This window comes from Lucilia sericata, unplaced genomic scaffold (genome assembly GCF_015586225.1).
Source record: "Lucilia sericata isolate MDLA Ls3-8-SP2 unplaced genomic scaffold, ASM1558622v1 Contig000562F_arrow, whole genome shotgun sequence".
NCBI classification, from domain to species: Eukaryota; Metazoa; Arthropoda; class Insecta; order Diptera; family Calliphoridae; genus Lucilia; species Lucilia sericata.
In genome coordinates this window covers 88094-109753 of record NW_023994572.1, presented here as the reverse complement: position 1 = coordinate 109753, position 21660 = coordinate 88094, and the positions used below count along the sequence as shown (strand labels likewise).

The 21660-nt window shown below is 27.0% G+C and overlaps 1 protein-coding gene across 4 annotated transcripts in view; it reads left to right on the top strand.

Annotated features, from left to right (window-relative positions):
• LOC119606240 (ecdysone-induced protein 75B, isoforms C/D) overlaps nucleotides 1-21660 on the top strand; it is a 177235-nt gene that overhangs the window by 130899 nt on the left and 24676 nt on the right. For 3 of the 4 annotated variants that reach the window (XM_037959664.1, XM_037959662.1, XM_037959663.1), the window contains one exon: nucleotides 13225-13369. In XM_037959664.1, the coding sequence (XP_037815592.1) occupies nucleotides 13225-13369 (145 nt within the window). Of the gene's footprint in view, nucleotides 1-10294; nucleotides 12232-13224; nucleotides 13370-21660 lie in introns of those variants that run through there. The other variant, XM_037959661.1, reaches the window with a different exon arrangement.

The following is a 21660-nucleotide window of genomic DNA, read 5'->3' as shown; positions in this document are numbered from 1 at the left end:
ATTTAACTTTTTATCGTGTTGGGTTCAAGAGTTGTGATGAATTTTTGAAAAAGCGATTTTAGGCGATTTTTTACAAAAACTTCGTAATTTAATTTTTTGTTATAGAAAATTAAAGGGGGATAAATTATTTCGAATTTGAAAATTTTCTTATGGAATATGGAAAATTGTTTAATTTTAAAGTTAATGTTGACAAAGTTAACTTTTTATCGTGTTGGGTTCAAGAGTTGTGATGAATTTTTGAAAAAGCGATTTTAGGCGATTTTTGGCAAAAATGCCGATTTTGAAATTTTTTTCAAGGAAAATCAATAATTGTTTCATTTTAAAGCTAATACTGACAAATTTAACTTTTTATCGTGTTTTGTTCAAGAGTTATGGTGAATTTGTTAAAAAGCGATTTTAGGCGATTTTTTCCAAAAATGCCGAATTTGAAATTTTTCTCAAGGAAAATCAATAATTGTTTAATTTTAAAGCTAATGCTGACAAATTTAACTTTATATCCTGTTCTGTTCAAGAGTTATGAGGAATTTTTAATAAGCGATTTTAGGCGATTTTTTTTGCAAAAGTGCCAAAATTAAACATTTTATTAGGGAAAATAAACAACAATATTTTCAAAGTTTTCTTATGGGAAACGAATAATTATTGTTAACGTGTTTAGTTGAGGCGATTTTTGGCTTTTTTGATTATTAAAAGGGTTAATTATGTTTTGTTTCCTTTTCCTGTTTATTTTACTTGAATTTAATTAACTTAATAAATTTATTTATATATGTATTTGTTATAAGTAGAGGGAGCTAAAGAAAATCCTTAAATATTTAAGGGACGAATGAACTTTTAAGTTAATGTTTGGTTTGTTGTTGCTGCTGCTGTTGCTGTTGTCATAAACCAGGTTAACAGGTTCAATGAACTTTGGCCACTAAGGATAAAAACAAAACTCATACTCTAGCTACTAATTACCTCAATTTTGAGAAGAAAAGGAAAGGAGAGAAAGAGTGTATGGGGGGTGGCTTTCAGTTTTGGGCTATAAAGCTTCCTGTATTAAGTACATAACTGACAATTAGCAGCACAGGATTTGGAAATAAAAGCAAGTACTTATACATACACACATACAAGAAGAAAAACGAGAGTGCTGTTCCTACCAGCTAGAAGAAAGGCAAAGAAAGGATTTTGGTTTAGCTAGAAAGACAACGAAGTTTTAACGTCCTTTTTAATAGAACTAAAAGTATTTTTGTGTTAGTGTTATTGTTAAGAAGATATACCCATTGTAGGGTATTTACCCTTAATAGCGAAAAATTACTTGTCTTGTAGTTTTCTAGCCTGCCTGCTGCTGCTGCTAGTCTCATACGCAATTTTATAACCACTTTAACACCCACATTCCCCCTTTTTCTAAAGCAATTGCATGTCTTTATAACCCCCCTCCCCCTTTTCTCTGCTAGCTATTTCTAGAACATTCTCTTACACATACAAACATATACATATATAAACACAATTGACGTCATTGTGTATAGTTACGAGAACAAGTAGACAATAACCTCGAGTTCATTTACCTTTTTGTGGTTACAAACAAACTCATCATCATTATCATCATCACCACCGTCATCAGCATTCACATGCTCATCATTATTATCATAAACATCATTATAATGTTAAGCTGCATAATGTTATGCTGTTATAGTTTGCTGCAGCTCGAGCTGCTGCTGCTACTACTTGCCATGGCCATTACTCTATGAGCTAAATTTCGTTCTCGTCGTATTGCAATATACTCCTTCTCGTTTATTAGAATGTTATACTGAGCAGCCGAGTACTATTATTTGCCTATTGAGTTAGAGAGAGAAAGTTTTTCAGTGTGTTTTTTTGTAGTTTTCAGCTAAAACATTACCAGGAGAGGAAGTGTACCGAGGGGTCTAGCGAGTGTGTGCCTGATTTGAGGTGCATATTTGTTGCGCAAAATTTTGTTCGTTTTCGTGCTCTACAGAATATGGAGGGAAAAATGAAAAATGTTTATAAATAAAATAGAAAGAATAGAAATGTAAAAGGGTCGTTATAAAAGAAAGCAGGGAAGTAGCTAAAAAAAGGATTTCTATCACTTATTAAAAACTTAAGACGTATGCGTAACTTTTATAAAACAAATAATACTCATACGTCCAGGTGTTCCAGCTCTTTACTTCTAAATTTTAAAGAAATAATTAGGAGCTTTCTACGATTTTTAAGCATAAATTGTAGTTTTTATACAAAAATTGTTAAAGTTTTTTAATTTATAAAAAAAATTTATCAAAATTTTGAAATTTTCTTAAAAGCGAAATTAGGCGATTTTTCTCTAAAAAGCTGAAAATGCTAACTTCTTTATGTCAAACGATTCCTTTTTCGTAGTCAAACTAAAAACCGTTAAAATTATCAAAATATTACTTTTAGTTCAAAAATTATGGCTAAAAACGTTAACATAATTTTAAGCGATTTTTTTACTAAAAAGCTAAAAATGCTAAATATCTTCTGCCAAAAGAAGTTTTGTTAATTTTACACCTAAAAATTGCAAAAAATTTCAAAATAATTTAAAAGTTATAAAACAAAACGCTCAAATAAATTTAAGCGATTTTTTGCTTAAATGCTGGAAACTTTAATTCTCTTTTGCCAAACAAATTATTATTTGAATTAAAAATAAAAACCTTAAAAATTTGTAAGATATGAATTTTAGTTTAACAATTGTGACAAAAAACGTTAACATAATTTTAAGCGATTTTTTTACTAAAAAGCTAAAAATGCTAAATATCTTCTGCCAAAAGAAGTTTTGTTAATTTTACACCTAAAAATTGCAAAAAATTTCAAAATAATTTAAAAATTATAAAACAAAACGCTCAAATAAATTTAAGCGATTTTTTGCTTAAATGCTGGAAACTTTAATTCTCTTTTGCCAAACAAATTATTATTTGAATTAAAAATAAAAACCTTAAAAATTTGTAAGATATGAATTTTAGTTTAACAATTGTGACAAAAAACGTTAAAATTATTTTAAGCGATTTTTTGCTAAAAGCCTAAAAAATTTTAATTTTCTTATGTAAAACGAATTATTGTTTACTTTAGACATAAAAATCATAAAAATTTTCTAAAGATCGCAGTTAATTGAAAAATTGTCCAACAAAACGCTTAAATATATTTAAGCGTTTTTTAATACAAGCAGTAAATGCTCATTTTCTTATGCCAAACGATTTTTACCAGTTTTAGACATAAAAAAACCGTACAAATTTTCAAAATATCAATTTTAATTAAAAATTAAGGAACAAAACGCTAAAATAAATTTAGGCGTTTTTTTTTCTTAATAGCTGCAAATGTTTATTTTCTTATGAAAAACGAATTGCCGTTGCAGTAAAATATAAATTTTATAAAATATTAAGCAATTAATCTTTCAGTTCTGAAATTATGATCATTTTTGTAAAAGTGTATTTAAGCGATTTTTTGCTAGACGTTAGATAATAGAAAATTTTCAGTTAGAAAATGGTTTGTGAAAGAATTTAGAAGTTAATAATGAAAAAATAATCTCTTAAAATCTCTTAGTTTAGAAGTTTAGGCGATTTTTGAGAAACCTTGTTTAGGCGATTTTTGGCTAGATGTTAGATAATTGAAAATTTTCAGTAAGAAAGTGGTTTGTTAAAAAATTTTGAAGTTTATGATGATAAAAATGTTTGAAAAAAGTTTTTAGTTTAAGAATTATGTTGAGTTTTGTTAAAATGTATTTAAGCGATTTTTTCCTAGAAGTTAGATAATTAAAAAATTTATTTTAGAAAATGGTTTGTTGAAGAATTTATAAGTTAATGAAGGAAAAATAATCTCTTAAAATGTCTTAGTTTAGGAGTTTAAGCGATTTTTGAGAAACCTTGTTTAGGCGATTTTTAGCTAGAAGTTAGATAATTGAAAATTTTCATTTAGGAAATACTTTGTTGAAGAATCTGAAAGCTAATTGTGAAATAAATTTGTGAAAAACTATGTTAGTTTAGGAATTATGTTGATTTTTGTAAAAGTGTATTTAGGCGATTTTTTGTTAAAAGTTATTTAACTGAAAATTTTCATTTGGAAAATGGTTCATTAAGAAAATTAAAAGTTAATCATGAAAAAAATTTGTGGAAAAATCTTTTAGTTTCGGAGTTTAGGTAATTTTTGAAAAAAACTTGTTTAAGCGATTTTTTGCTAGAAGTTAGATAATTGAAAATTTTCTATTAGAAAATGGTTTGTTGAAGAATTTATAAGTAAAGGATGAAATAATTTAGTAAAAAAGTATTTTAATTTAGCAGTAAGTAATTTTTGAGAAAGTTTTTAAGCGATTTTTGTTTGGAATTCACTTGAAAAAATCCCCCTTTTTTATGACTCAATTGTTTGTTCAGTTTTCTTGTTAAAACAATTTTATGTTTTTAACATGATTCATTTGTTTTTTATCATAAAAATTTATTACCTTTTGATAAAATTTCTACCATTTTTTAACAAAATAAATAAAAACTAAAAAGAAATTAAAAAAATCATGGAAAACGTAAACAAATTATGAAACTTCAACGTCTATGGTTTGCAAAACAGCGAACAACAACAACAGCCAGCATAAAAAGAAAGACAACAACAGCAGCAGCATTTCTAAACGAAGTTGCTGTTAGTGTGATGATTACAATGATGACGCTGTTGTTTGGATACACGTTAGTTACAGCATCATAATGTTCGTTGAGGAAGAGTATAGGTATGAGTGTTTGTGTTTGAATGGATTATGATGTTGTTGTTGAGAAATTTTTGCTCTCACTTTCTATGAAAAACATGTTTATTTTATTTTAAAAGGGGAGTTGAAGTATAAGGGAACAAGAAGAAAGCTGGGTTTTGTGTGTGTGTGTGTAACAAGAATCTCGGTCGCATCTGCTTTTAGAAAAAAAGACTACGTAAGTGTGTTTGTGTTAACAAGCTACTGAACTCATCATCGTCATGTTTTTAACATCATTATGATGCTTTACAAATGCAAAGAAGTAGAAAAAAAAACTAAAACAACTTTAGCTGAGTTCATTCACTTTTGCTTTGGCAAAAAACAAGCAAGAAGAGTAGAATAACAAATAAAAAAAATTTAGTAAAAATAAAAAGCAACAAAAAAGGGGTCGTCGCTTGAAATCAAAACAAATATGGCGCTAATTTTTTTTATTATAAGGAAGTACTGTATAGGGGGCAGAGGATTTGGGGGGTAAGAAACCATATAGGAAGAGGAAGTTGGGAGAAATGGCAAATTTTTGAAGAATTTTCAGAATTTAAAAAAAAAAACTTTAAACGTTTTTCAAAATTTTAAGCGATTTTTTCAAAATTTTCTAAAATTATTTTTTAAAAGTAGGAAAAAGTCATGATTTAAACCAAAAGTAACATTTTTTGTTCTTTAACAAAAAATCGCCAAAAAATATTTTGGCGTTTTTGAACCCAACTCTTAAAGTAAAATAGCTATTTAGAGATTTTTTCACATTTTATGTTTAAATTTAACAGAAAATCATTTTCCCTAAGAAACTTGCAATTTTCTGTTACTTTACCAAAAATCGCTTAAAAACACTTTTGCGTTTTGAACCCTAACTCCTAAACAAAAACAATCAATTTGAAATTTTGTTCACATTTTTTATTGAAATTAAACAAAAATTCATTTTCCAGGAGAAAATTTTCATTTTCTGTTACTTTACAAAAAATCGCCAAATAAAACTTTTGCGTTTTTAACCCTAGCTCTTAAATTAAAATAATTATATTGAATTATATTTCAGTTTTTATGTTTAAATTTTATAGAAAATATATTTCCTTAAGAAATTCGTCATTTTCTGTTACTTCACAAAAAATCGCCTAAACACAATTTTACGTTTTTAACCATAACTTTTTAATTCAAACAGTTATTGTAAAATATTTTTCAGTTTTAATGTTTAAATTGATTAAAATATTGTTTTTCATGAGAAAATTTTAATTTTCTGTTATTACACAAAAAATCGCTTAAAAACACTTTAGTATTCTTAATCATAACTCCTAAACCAAAAGAGTTATTTTAAAATATTTTTCAGTTTTAATGCTTAAATTTATCAAAAGATCGTTTTTCATGAAAAATTTTAATTTTCTGTTATTAAACAAAAAATCGCTAAAACCCATTATAATGTTTTTAATTAAAATTTTAAAATTTAAAATGGTGTTTTGAAAATTTTTGCAGTTTATTAGTTTAAATTTAACAACTATGCGTTTTTCATCAGAAACCGAACATTTTTAGCTTTTAAATAAAAAATCGCCTAAATGGATTTTAACATTTTTAACTGTAATTCTTAAACTAAAAATGGTATTTTCGAAATTTTTAAAGATTTTAGATTTAAATGAAACAACTATGCGTTCTGCATAAAAAAACTAACATTTTGAGCTGTTAAACAAAAAATCGCCTAATTGATTTTAACGTTTTTAACTATAAATTCTGAACTAAAAGTGTTATTTAGGAAATTTTTACGATTTTTAGGTTTAATTGAAACAACTAAATGATTTGCCTAAGAAAATTTATAATAACAGCTTTTAAGCAAAAAACGCCTAAATAGATTTTGGAGTTTTTAGTATAATTTTTGATTTAAAAGCGTTATTTTGAAAACATTAACATTAAATCCAAATTTCAACAATTTTTTTTTTTAGTTTTACTTATTTTTCTCAAATTATTTAGAACTTTTTTTCATAATTTGTCTCCTTTTTTTTTTCTTAAAAAAAAAAATTCTTTACTTCAAAAAAATATTATTATTTCTACTTTGTAGGTCATTGAACTATTGTTAGCTGAAATGAACTCTATATAAAACACAATTTTTTGTTGTTGTATATTTACATTAATATGTGCAAAATGCACTTTATCTAACTAAACAAAAAACACCAACTAAAAAACTCACTCTTCTTAATAAACTACTCCACTAATACACAGCAAAACACTCAGAAATATATTTCCTCTCTCACTCATCACTCTCTCTCACCTAAACTAAAATATACTTATGTAAACAATTTTATACGTAATACCATGTAAAACAAAAACTATCACATTCAATCTTCAATGAATGTGACAAAAAAAGCTCTCTATCACACTTATTCTTGCTCTCCCTCTCGTTCAGTCTCCCTCTAACTATCTCTAACACTTCGTTTCTTTGCTTATTGATAAAGCAAAGAGAGTTTTGTTAAGACTTCGTTTTAAAAACGAAGTAGAAAAACTGAAAAAAAACTACACACAACTACAACAGCAGCAACAACAATATAATTTGAAAACAAAACAAAAAAAGAGCTCCATATTTCGAGGTTTTTGACCGAAATGTGGGTCACGACAATGGCGAGTTCGATGAACTAAGCGAAGCAAAGCAAAGCAATACAATCAGTCGTATAATCATCATACATTCATCTACACACAATCATACAAAATTTGTTTTTATTTTTTTTTGTGTTGTTATTGTATTTGTAAGTGCTAGTGTCGTTTTGAATGTTTGTGTTATTGTGTGTATATTAATCGTCATATTACATTTTGTTGTGTGTCTTTTTTTCGTTGTTGTTGTTGCTGTTTGTAGTTTTAAATAATTATTAATGATGTTAAGAGTTCGACAAAAACAAACAGCATAAGAAAAAAGAACTAAATAGGTTTTATTTTTGGTGGGAGTTTATATGTAACCAGAGTAGGGAGTTAGAGTTTTGTGTTTTGGGAGCGTGTGTATGTGTGGGGGTGGGAGATTAAAAGTGATTAATATCAAATGTAGTGGAAAAATTAACACACAAAAAAAAAAAATAAGATTAAAATGTAAATTTTTAAAATAATTTAAAATAATTAGAAAAATAAAGTAAGAAAAAAAAATAGTTTATAGCCTGTAGTCTAGGCTATAGAATTGTCTATAGTCTAGTCTATAGTATCGAATATAGTCTAGTCCATTGTATCGACTATAGTCTAGTGTATAGTCTAGTCTATAGTCTGGTCTATAGTCTAATCTATAGTCTAGTCTATAGTCTAGTCTAGTCTATAGTATAGTCTAGTCTATAGTCTAGTCTAGTTTACAGTCTAGTCTACAGTCTAGTCTATAGTCTTGTCTATATTCTAGTCTATAGTCTAGTCTATAGTCTAGTCTATAGTCTAGTCTATAGTCTGGTCTATAGTCTAGTCTATAGTCTAGTCTATAGTATATAGCCTAGTCTATAGTCTAGTCTATAGTCTAGTCTATAGTCTAGTCTATAGTCTAGTCTATAGTCTAGTCTCTAGTCTAGTCTATAGTCTAGTCTATAGTCTAGTCTATAGTCTAGTCTATAGTCTAGTCTATAGTCTAGTCTATAGTCTAGTCTATAGTCTAGTCTATAGTCTAGTCTATAGTCTAGTCTATAGTCTAGTCTATAGTCTAGTCTATAGTCTAGTCTATAGTCTAGTCTATAGTCTAGTCTATAGTCTAGTCTATAGTCTAGTCTATAGTCTAGTCTATAGTCTAGTCTGTAGTCTAGTCTATAGTCTAGTCTATAGTCTAGTCTATAGTCTAGTCTATAGTCTAGTCTATAGTCTAGTCTATAGTCTAATCTATAGTCTATATTATAGTCTATAGTCAAGTCTACAGTCTACAGTCTAGTCTATATTATAGTCTATAGTCTAGTCTATAGTCTAGTCTACAGTCTAGTCTACAGTCTAGTCTACAGTCTAGTCTATAGTCTAGTCTACAGTCGAGTCTATAGTCTAGTCTATATTCTAGTCTATATTCTAGTCCATAGTATATAGTCTAGTCTATAGTCTAGTCTATAGTCTAGTCTATAGTCTAGTCTATAGTACAGTCTAAAGTCTAGTCTATAGTCTAGTATATAGTCTTATCTATAGTCTAGTCTATAGTCTAGTTATAGTCTAGTCTGTAGTCTAGTCTATAGTCTAGTCTATAGTCTAGTCTATAGTCTAGTCTATAGTCTACCTATAGTCTAGTCTATAGTCTAGTCTATAGTCTAGTCTATAGTCTAGTCTATAGTCTAATCTATAGTCTAGTCATTTTTTTAAATTTCGAAATTCTCTAAAATTTTTTGTTAATTTTTTCGATTTTTTTTGTAATTTGTCTCCTTAGTAGCGTTCATTAGTTATTTTGAACGTTTAGAACATTTTCTGTGAATTATTTTAGTTTTCTAGTGTTTTATATTTTTTTGCAAAATGTGAATGTCCTCTGTTAGCCCACAAAAATAATCAAAAAAAAAAAAAAAAAAAAAACTCTAACAACAACTACAACGAATGCAACTATAGAAAAAACAACAAAAACATTTAATGTAGCGCGAGGTTGACGACTGCTCAGCTCTACACAACTCAGCTGGCAGTCTTAAATGCACACACAACTGCAGCAACAACGAACATAATAAAGATCTCCACACCACCCCCCGCCCGCTTTACGAAAAACCATTGAATAACTACATGCTGAGAGAGGGAGAGAGAGAGAGAGAGCTCTAAAAAAAGTGCATATGCAAAAATACTGCACTAAAACACAACTAGAGCCTTCACTTTACTAACACATCCACCAACAAACTCGTGTGTATGTTTATAAAAAGCCCCTCATAGCTCTTGGCTGCTGCTCCCCTTTAGAAGCAAAATAACAATGCTCACGTGTTTGTTAAATTACTCATTGAAAAGGGGGGACTGCTCTCTCGATAGTTTAAAATTGAGTGATTTTTTTGTTGTCGTTATTTGAGTGCTTTTGAGTAAATTATGTAGAGTAGAGGAATTCAAACAATCATTCGCAAATTGTGTGTCAAACGTAACGGACGTGTTTACGTGAGAGTGACTTAATATAGAAAAAATTAAAGAAAATAAATAAATTTTATAAAAATAAAGCAAATTTTAATTAAAATTACAAAAAAACGCGTCATTAAATTATAATAAAATTTTATTGAAGAAAAATTAAAAAAAAAATATTTTTGGGATTTATTAACAAAAGCAAGAAAAAGTTTTAAAAGTTATAAAAAAATATTTATTAATTTAAAAACTACAAAAAAACCTTTTTTTAAAAAGGTTTTTTTAATTTAAGAAAATTAAGTGAGAATTAAAGAAAATAGCAAAATTTTTAGCAAAATTTTTTTAAAAGAAAAATTGGCGCGTGTTTTTATTAAAAAAATAAAGAAAATTTTAAAAAGGAAATTTAATAACAACTAAAGGAGAATTTCATAGAAAAAAGAAGCAAAAATGTTCCTTAATAGCAAATTTTAGAAAATATTTATTTCAAAAAAATATTAAAAGAAAATTTTCCACAAATTTTCTAACAAAGTGTCATTTAAACCAAAAATTTAAGAAAAATTTTTAAAATAAATTAAAAAAATAAAATTAAAAATTTCTTAAACAAAATGGTGTGTGCTATGCAAGAATTAAATACCACCGCAGTGGCTATAAATGAAACTCATCATCATCATCATCATCTGCAACAACAACATCATCATCATCTCCAGCAACAGCTACAACACAGCCTGCAGCAGCAACAACAATTGCCACAACAGGTTGAAATAGTTAGAACATTGCCCACGCATTTTACACAACATTTACAACAATCCCCACAACAAATGACCACCATAGTGGTTTTAACCACCCCCAGCAGCCATACAGTGGGACAAACAACACAGCAAACGGTTATAAATGTACAGCAACAAGCTAATACAAATCTTTTGCAAACACAAAATATAGTGACGCAGCAACAGCAGCAGCAACAACAACAACAGCAGCAGCAACATTTGAGCAATTCAAATAAAAGTCAACAATTAAAGAAACAACATGCTTCTTTAGTTAGATTATTGGAATCGGCGCCTATAACTAAGAAATCTTTGAAAATGCAAAAACCGCAACAACAACAAAATACTAGTCCTCAGTTACAGCAACAAATTGTAATACCTCAATTACAACAACAACAGCAGCAGCAAACACAAACACAACAGCAAATTATTTATGTTAAACAGCAACAAACAACGCCGCAGCAAACGTTGACCTTAACGCAACAGCAGCCACAATTAGCTCAACAATTGGCACAACCAAAAAGACTGAAAACAAACTCCTCCTCATCATTATCATCCTCCTCGACAAACTCCTCCATCAACACAACAACGACAACATTAAACATAACAAAACAGCCACAGCAACAACAATTAGTAGTATTAACACCTGCAACAACACCAGCAGCAGCAACAGCAGGAAATCTTAGTGATAATAGCAACATTATAAAGACATTAAACAACACCTCTAATCACAATTTATTAAGTACAATTAATACAAATTTTGATCGTAATCAGGAATATCAAAAACCTCAAGAGCAACAACAACAACAGCAGCAACAACAATTGCCTCTTAAAACTGACAACAATGAATCGGGCATAGAGGAAGAGCCAGAGGATTCAAATGCTCAAACAACTGAAAGCAAATTGAACAACTCCCACAATATTAAGGAATTGGCCTATGAGCCGCAACAATGTCCCTGGAAGAAGATAAGATTTGCTCGAGAATTAAAGCAAAAAGAACAAATGCAAAAGCAACAAGAATTTAAAGAAGAGAAAACGATAACAGATAATGATAACACCACCACCAACAACAACAACAACTCTTCCAATTTCTCCTCCTCAACAAATGCCGCAACTAACTCAAATTATGAATTAAACCTCGCCGAACAAACCCACAAAGAAATTGCCATTTTGCTACAACAGCAACATCAAAACTATCAGCAACAACAGCAGCAACAACAACAACACCGACGCGATAGCTCCGATTCAAATTCTTCTCTAATCAGCAACACCTCTAGTACGCACTCCCTTAGCAATGGTTGTACCTGTACACCCCAACAGTTGTCCCAACGACAGGATACAACCAACGAAGATGATTTCTATTTAGATCGCAGAAACTCCAGCCTATCAGTCGAAGAAATGGACAGCGAATCCATAGTACTATTACCCTGTCAGTGTGCCGACTGTCAGCAGGATAATATGGATGATTCGGGCTGTGATGATGATCAAAAGGATGAGGATTTGACCACGTTAAATTATTTGTGTCAGAAATTTGATGAGAATTTGGAAACGGGCAAACATGCGGCAAATAGTAATAATAATAATAATAATAATAATAATAATAATAATAATAATAATAATAATAATAATAATAATAATGCAAATAATCATATAAATAATCCACAAACCACCGATTTAGTTAAAGTGGCCATAGTTAAGAGAGAGGATAAGGAGGAGAGAACGCCGCTAACGGGGAAACAGCAAAAGGATGAAGTAGGTTTTTTGTCCCCCCCCCCCAAAAAAAGGAGGAAATTTGTAGACCTTACAATTTAGACTGTATTTCAATTTTTATAAGAAATTTATATCTAATCACTTTATACTAGAGAAATTTCGAATTTTAGAAAACCTAACCTCAAATTTAAACTTTTTAAAACTCAAAATTTTCTTTCAAATTTAGCTAAAACTAAAAGAAAACTCGAAAAAAATAACATTTACAAACGATTTTTGTTAAATTTTTCTCTAAAACTCTAGAAATTGCGATTTTTAAAAATTCTAACCTCAAAATGAAATTTTTTAAAACTCAAAGTTTTCTTTCAAATTTAGCTGAAACTAAAAGAAAACTCAAAAATAATAACATTTACAAACGATTTTTGTTAAATTTTTGTTTAAAATTCTAGAAATTGCGATTTTTAAAATTTCTAACCTCAAAATGAAATTTTTTAAAACTCAAAATTTTCTTTCAAATTTATTTAAAACTTAAAGAAAACTTGAAAATAATAACATTTACAAACGATTTTTGTTAAATTTTTATCTAAAAATCTAGAAATTGCGATTTTTAAAAATTCTAACCTCAAAATGAAATTTTTAAAAACTCAAAATTTTCTTTCAAATTTAGCTGAAACTAAAAGAAAACTCGAAAATAATAACATTTACAAACGTTTTTTATTAAATTTTTGTTTAAAATAGTAGAAATTGCGATTTTAAAAAATTCTAACCTCAAAATGAAACTTTTTAAAGATTAAAATTTTGCTTAAAATTAGCATTAAACTGTTAGGAAAATGATGGAATAATATATTCTAAAGCGATTTTACTCGAAGATTTGTTTTGTTAGAGAAATATTGCAAATTTTAAAAAACCTAACCTGAAAATGAAATTTTAAAATTTTGTTTATTTATGTTGGTTTTATGTTAAAAGTAAAATTTTTAAAATTTTGATCACATTTTTATATAAAAATTTCTTATGTTTTCCCTTTTTTTCTCATTTTAGGGCTTCTTCCGCCGTTCCATACAGCAAAAAATCCAATATCGTCCCTGTACAAAAAATCAACAATGCAGCATTTTGCGCATAAATCGCAATCGTTGTCAATATTGTCGCCTGAAAAAGTGTATAGCCGTCGGCATGAGTCGTGATGGTAAGTTTTCACATTTCATTTTTTACTCTTAATATTTATTTAACATAATTATTTAAATAAACAACAAATTATAAAGAAATTTTGCACACTTAAGTAATCAAAAAAAAAAAGCAGTCAAAAAAAATTTGGCAATAATAATAAAAAAAATTTAACATAAGCCAAAAATATAAGTAAATAAAACTCAAACTCCCCATATGCTATAGCTTAAACAAGTGTTTAAGGTCATTAACCCTTTGGTTTAAAAGTGTTTTTTAAAATGTTTTAAAAAAAATCAGGTTTTTTTGATGGAGATTTTCGAAGAAAATGAATAACTTGTTTGTCGATTTATAGATAAGAAATGAACTAAATAATGATATAAATTTATTTTTAAATTTAAAACATTTTTGCGTAATTTTTGTTGCTGCTTTACATTTAGCTGTTTATGTTTGGTAGCGAACATATGCGGGTGTTTAAATTTAAAAATGTTTATTTTTACAGTATTATTATAGATGTTTTTGTTGTTGTTATTTTATAGTCTCCATCAGACATGGAAACTTCAGTAATTTACTCTAATTTATAGTTTATAGTCTAGTCTGTAGTCTAGTATATAGTCTAGTCTATAGTCTAGTCTAGAGCGTAGTCTATAGTCTTGTCTATAGACCAGTCTATACTCTAGCCTATAATCTGGTCTAGTCTATAGTCTAGCCTATAGTCTAGTCTATAGTCTTGTCTATAGTCTAGCCTATAGTCTATTCTATAGTCTATTCTATTGTCTAGTCTATAGTCTTGTGTATAGTATAGTCTATAGTCCAGCCCATATTCTAGTCTATAGTCTAGTCTACTGTTTAGCCTTTAATCTAGTGTATGTCCTGGTCCCAAGACTCATCTATAGTCTAGTTTATAATAATAGTCTAGTCTATAGTGTAGTTTATAGTCTAGTCTATAGTATAGTCTATAGTCTAGTCTATAGTCTAGTCTATATTCTAGTCTATAGTCTAGTCTATAGTCTAGTCTATAGTCTAGTCTATAGTCTAGTCTATAGTCTAGTCTATAGTCTAGTCTATAGTCTAGTCTATAGTCTAGTCTATAGTCTAGTCTATAGTCTAGTCTATAGTCTAGTCTATAGTCTAGTCTATAGTCTAGTCTATAGTCTAGTCTATAGTCTAGTCTATAGTCTAGTCTATAGTCTAGTCTATAGTCTAGTCTATAGTCTAGTCTATAGTCTAGTCTATAGTCTAGTCTATAGTCTAGTCTATAGTATAGTCTATAGTCTAGTCTATAGTCTAGTCTATAATCTAGTCTATAGTCTAGTCTATAGTCTAGTCTATAGTCTAGTCTATAGTCTAGTCTATAGTCTAGTCTATAATCTAGTCTATAGTCTAGTCTATAATCTAGTCTATAGTTTAGTCTATAGTCTAGTCTATAGTCTAGTCTATAGTTTAGTCTATAGTCTAGTCTATAGTCTAGTCTGTAGTCTAGTCTATAGTGTAGTCTATAGTCTAGTCTATAGTCTAGTCTATAGTGTAGCCTATAGTCTAATATATAGTCTAGTCTATAGTGTAGCCTATAGTCGAGTCTATAGTCTAGTCTATAGTGTAGTCTATAGTCTAGTCTATAGTGTAGTCTATAGTCTAGTTTATAGTCTAGTCTATAGTGTAGTCTATAGTCTAGTCTATGGTCTAGTCTATAGTGTAGTCTATAGTCTAGTTTATAGTCTAGTTTCTAGCCTAGTTTATAGTCTAGTCTGTGGTTTAGTCTATAGTCTAGTCTATAGTCTTGTCCATAGTCTTGTCTATAGTCTAGTATATAGTCTAGTCTATGGTCTAGTCTATAGTCTAGTTTATAGTCTAGTCTATAGTCTAGTCTATGGTTTAGTCTATAGTCTAGTGTAGTCTATAGTCTAGTCTTTAGTCTAGTCTATAGTCTAGTCTTTAGTCTAGTCTAGTCTATGGTGTAGTCTATAGTCTAGTCTATAGTCTAGTCTAGTCTATAGTCTAGTATAGTCTAGTCTAATCTAGTCTAGTATATAGTTTATTCTATAGTCTAGTCTTTTGCCTAGCTGGTGTAGTCTATAGTATAGTTTATAGTCTAGTTTATAGTCTAGTCTATAGTCTAGTTTATAGTCTAGTCTATAGTCTAGTCTATAGTCTAGTCTATAGTCTAGTCTATAGTGTAGTCTGTAGTCTAGTTCATAGTCTAGTCTATAGTCTAGTCTATTGTCTAGTCTATAGTCTAGTCTATAGTCTAGTCTATAGTCTAGTCTATAGTCTAGTCTATAGTCTAGTCTATAGTCTAGTCTAGTCTATAGTCTAGTCTAGTCTAGTCTATAGTCTAGTCTATAGTCTAGTCTATAGTCTAGTATAGTTTATTCTATAGTCTAGTCTATTGCCTACCTTATGGTCTAGTCTATGGCTAGTCCATAGTCTAGTCTATAAGTACAATTTTGAAAATATCAATATCCCATGCCTGCCCTCCATATGTTATAAATGGCTGCTGTTTTTAAAACAAGAGAGCAAGTCCAATTGTTATTATTGTTATTATGTACGTATGTACGTCCGTCTGTCTGTCTGTTTATCTGTTTTCAAAGTGTGTTGTTGGGTCTTATGAAATGGTGCTAAAAGTTGAATGAACGCACTTAACCTAAATTTTTGCAGGCTACTTTTGTTATTGCTGTTCTCTTTCTCTGTTCATCACTCCTCTCGCCTACATACAACTTATTATTGTGTTCGTATTTTTGTTGTTATTATAATTATATGCACGAGCTTTACTGTTAAAAATATGTTACCAGCAAACAACTAAACATTATTCATTATTATGAAGTGAGTGTGTAAGAGGAAGAGGAGGGGGGTGTGAGTGTTTGCAGAGAGGCCTTCAAAATATATAGCAATGGCGTGTGGTATATTGTTTACTCTCTTTTCTTTTCATATCATAAATAATTCATAATAAATATTATTTAATACACAAAAATTCCCAAACAGGAAATGTTATTTTAAAGTTAACAAATATAATAAAAAAGAAATTATAAAGTACATAATATATTTAAAATTAGTTAAGGTTTAATTTAAACTCTACTACTTCGTAATAGTTTAAAAAAAAGTTCATTGACTTGTTACTCAAAAAAAAAAAAAAAACTAAAAGAAATTGAAAGTAAATTTCTTTCTGCTTTCTTTTCTTCAGCTCTTTCATTTAAAGAATATTAAATAATTTATATACAACAAAAACAACTACGAAATTTCTTTATTCATGAAACAAAAAAAAAAAAAAAAAAAAATCAGTGGCCATGTGCTTATTTCTTTTCATTATCTTTCAAGGAAACTTACGAAAAAAAATACTTTTTTTTAATAAATACAAGGTCTTTTTCTTATATAAAAAATAGCTCAAGCTAAATAATATAAAAAAATGCAAATACTCCAAAAAGCAGATTAATTCAAAAATAAATTACAAAATTATTAAGTAAGGCAACAAAAACATTTAGAAAAATTTTAAAGAAATTAAAGAAAAAGCTTTTTAAAAATTTTTAAGGATTTTTTTAAGAATTTTTTTATTAAACTTTAAAAATTTTTCTTAAACAAAATATGTTTTTGGAAAAACAAACTAAACTTAAAATATTTAAAAAACTTTTTGAATTGGAAATGAATTTAAAAAATTTTATATAAATTTTATTTATAAAAAATTACTTAAAAATTTTTTAAAATTCCTTTGCTAATTTTTAACGAATTTTGAACATTTAAAATATATTTTTTAATTTTTTTTGAAATTTACCATTGCTGAAAAATATATTGTAATAATTAAATAAATGCAAAATAATTTTCTAAACATTAAATAATTAGTTAAAAAATTTTAAAAATTCATTTACTAATTTTTAACGAATTTTTAAAAATTTTAAGAATTAAAAAAAATAAATTTTAAATAATTTACTTAAGAAAATTATGTTTAATAAAAACAGTTAGAAGCTTAAAAATTGGTAAAAATTTAGTTTTTATAAATTTTAATGAAAAAAATTAAAAAAAGATTTTTTTAATTAAAAAAAAATTAATTTTGTTGAAAAATATTTTTTAAAGTTAGATAAAAGCGCAATAATTTTATAAACATTAAATAATTAGTTAAAAAAATTTAAAAATTCTGTTACTAATTTTTAATGAATTTTAAAAATTTTAAACTTTTTTTTTACAAAATTCAATTTTTTATTAAAGAAAATTTTTTAAAATAAAACGAAAATTATCTAAAAAACAAGAAAAAAATCTTTACAAGGCAAAAATAATTTTTATAAATTTTTAAAAAATTTTGTTTAATTTTTAAAATGGTTTTTTAAATTTTATTTTTTTTTTAAATTTTAAAATTATAGAAAAACTTTTTTTAAATATTTTAAAAGCTTTAAAAATTAGTATCTAATTAGCTTAATTAATAAAAAATTAGTTAAAAAATTTTAAAAATTTTAAGATTTTTTTTTAATTAAAAAATAATTATTTTTAATTTTTTTCTTAAAGAAATCATTTTAAATTAAAACAAAAATAAGCTTAAAATTAAGGAAAAATTACAAGCTTTATAAAATAATATAACTAACAAATTTTTATTTATTATTTTTAATGTAAAAATTAAATTTAATTTTAAAAAATTATAAAAAATTTGCAATATTAAAATTAACATTTTTTTATAATTAAAAAATTAGTTTGTTAACAGCTTAACAATAAAAAATTAGTTACAAAATTTTAAAAGTTATTTTAAGATTTTTTAAAGAATTTTTCGGAAATTAAAAATTAATTTTTTATTTATTTTTTAAAGAAAAAAATTTAATTGAAACAAAACTGTTTTTAATATTTTATATAAATTTTCTAGAGATTTATTTGGTTTGTTATTATTTAAATTATAAATTTAGTTTCGTTTGTTTTTTTAATAATTTATTCTATTATTTTTTTAGCTTTATTTTATATTCATTAATATTTGGCAATATTTAACGTTTCAACAAAAGTCTACTTTCACTTTCTTTCAAAACACACACACACACACAACACAAAAACTTAACCACTTTCTTTTTCATTTTACAAAAAACATTACAACAACTCATGGGCTATATATACAAAAAAAAACTATAGGTATTGTAAACTATTTAAAAAGAAATTTCGTAAATTTCAACAACAATGAAAATGAAACTGAAATTTCTTTAACCCCTTACGTTTTTAACTCCTCTCTGTTGGCCCCAAAAAGAAATTAAAGCTTACACACTTACTCGCATAAAAATATAGTGATAGTAGTAGTAGTAGTAAATTTTATAAAAAGCTTTTTATTTCAATAAATAGTTGATGTGTTGTGTGATGTACATAACATTGTGTATGATTAAGTGTAACAAAAGCAACAACTACACTATAACACAAAATGAAATGAAAATAATAAAAAAAATAAAATAAAAATGAAGTTCATTGACCGTTTGTCTGACGTTGTTAAAGTAAAACTAGGTCACCATCAACCAGCCATTTTTTTATTGCTGCTCTTGCTACCCTGCCCTCCCCCTAGTTTCTTTCACTCTCTTTCTTCACTGCCTTGCTTATGTACTCTTATTTGTTGTTCAGCTCTTGTTCCTCTCCCCCCTTCTTTTGTTATTTTTACCCCACAAAACAATACAAGGCAAATTTGTTGTTGAACTGAAAAAAATAATGATAAAAATATCAAAACGAAAAAAAATTATTTATAAAAAAAAATTTCAGTTTATATGGGTTTGTGGGGTTTTATTTTATCTAAAAAAAATTGTGTTTTTTTTTTCTATAATTTTTCTTATTTTATTTTTACTTTAGTTTAGTGTTATTTTAATTAAAATGAACTTAAATTAGTACGAGGTCATATAAATTGAAAAATACAAAAAAAAAATATAAATAAATTTAAAAATTTTTTTCTACAAAATGTTTGTTAGTGTTTAGACTAGAAATAAATAATTTAGAATATTTAAATAAATCATGAAAAAATTCTCAAGGAATTTTTAAACTGTTGGAGAAAAATTGCAATCTTATGACATGTTACAGCTTAGCTATTTATAGAGCTTTTAATAAAGCTTTGTCCAAAAATTTTTCAAGCAAACCTTAAGTTTTTTTGGCTATAGCTTAACTTTTTTGGGTCCCATTTGCTTTGATTTTTACTAAAGATAATCTTAAAACTTTAAGTAATAGTTAGCAGCTTAAAGCTTTTTCCTTAAGCTTTATTAAAGTTTAGAAATTTTGACTTTTTTAACAAACAACTTTTTAACTTATTTTATATTTAGAGCTTTACTTTTTGTGTCCCATTAGGTCCATTTCAAAACCATTTGGTTTGATTTTTGCTAGAGATAATCTTCAAACTTTAAGTAATAGTTAACAGCTTTAAGCTTTTTCCTTAAGCTCTGTTAAAGCTTAGAAATTTTTAGTTTTTTAAGAAACTAGTTTTTAATTTCATTTATAATTAATTATAGCTTAACGTTTTATGCCCCATTAGGTCCATTTCAAAACCATTTGGTTTTATTTTTGCTAGAGATAATCTTAAAACTTTAAGTAATAGTTAGCAGCTTTAAGCTTTTTCCTTAAGCTTTGTTAAAACTTAGAAACTACTTTTAAATTTCTTTTATAATTATAGCTTAACTTTTTAAGCCCCTTTGGATCCATTTACAAACCGTTTGATTTCATTTTTAATACAAACAATCTCTGATCTATTACTAATAGTTGACAGCTTTGAGCTTTTTCCTAAAGCTTTGTTAAAGCTTAGAAATTTTGATTTCTTTAAGAAACAACTTTATAACTTATTCTTTATAATGATATAATGATAGCTTAACTTTTCTTCTAACATTTTGTCCATTTGTGGACCATTGGGTGTGAGTTTTGCCAAACATAATCTGGAAAATTTAAGTAATTCTTAAAAGCTTTTATTTTCACCAAAAGTTATATAAAAGCTAAAAAAAGCTTTGATATTTTTAAAGAAACAAAAATTTAAAACATTTTTTTGCTTAAAGCTTAACCTTCTTAACCTCCTAGGGCCTATTGGTCACATTTAAGCAGCTTTATTTTAAAAATATGTATTATAGCCAGTTTGAGAAACCCTTAAAAGTTTGAAATATTTCTAAAACTTTCCTAAAAGCTTAAAGTTTAAACATATGTTTGGAGAAAATGAAAACATTTTTGGTTTGTAGCTTAACCTTTTATGAACACATGGCTGCATTTGTGTACCTTTTGTTTTAATTTTTGGTGGAAATATTACTTTGAGGTTTTCTTAAAAGCTTTAAGCTTTAAAAAAAGTTTCCGTAAAGCTTTGAAATTTAAAAATCTTTTAAATTAACTAAATTTTTTATGAAATATTTTGTTATTTAAAGCTTAACCTTGTATGGCCTCATGGGGCCATTTTTAAACCGTTTAAGCAGATTTTTACTACAAGTAGTCTACAAACTTTTAGCCTACATTAAAAGTTGGTTTTATTAAGAAAATTTATTAAAAAGCTTTTGAAATCAGCAAAAAATTCAGGCATAAAATGAAAAACTTAGATTTGAGTTGGTCTTAGACTTTTGCCTATAACTCTGTTTATGTTGACTGGATTTTAAGGATTTTATATATAAAAGCTCTAGAGACTATAAGGTTTGCAATGCTACTCTACAGGATTCCCTAGCTTTCCTAAAAGCTAAGAAATTGACATTTTAGTTGGAAATTTTATGTATTTTTCTTATTAATTAAGTTTTGTTTAGTTTCTTCTCCCCATAAACTAAAAAATTTAAATATTTTTTGTTGTTTTTTTGTTTAACAACAACAACATTATTGTATTTATCCTTGTAATTATTAATGCCTTTCATTTTTGTTTTTCATTTAGTTTTGCTCAATTATAATGTTGCTTTTCGAGCAAAATAAAAAAGCCTTTACATTACAAATACTTTCATATGTATGTATATTTAGTATGAACACTTACATACATACAAGTAGAGGAGATGAAAAAACAACAAACAAGGGAGGGAAGGTCTCTCTGTCTCTATATGTGAGCATAAAAGTTATTTGAACTTTATTCAGGTCAATTACAAATATATTACGTATAGTTTTTTTGCTGTCAGTCACACAAGCAGCCTGACTGCTGTGGCTGCTACATTTAAATATTGCTTTTGCTATATTATTGCTGCTGTTGTTGTTGTTGCTTATTGCTTGTTTTTTGGCTTTTCAGCAGCAGCAGCACAGTAAATATCAATGATTGTTGTATAATAAACAAATAAAAATATATATGTACATACAACTAAACAAACAAACATAATGTAATAAATGGAGGCTATACGCATTACAATAATAACAACAACAACAGCAGCAACAACATTCATAAAT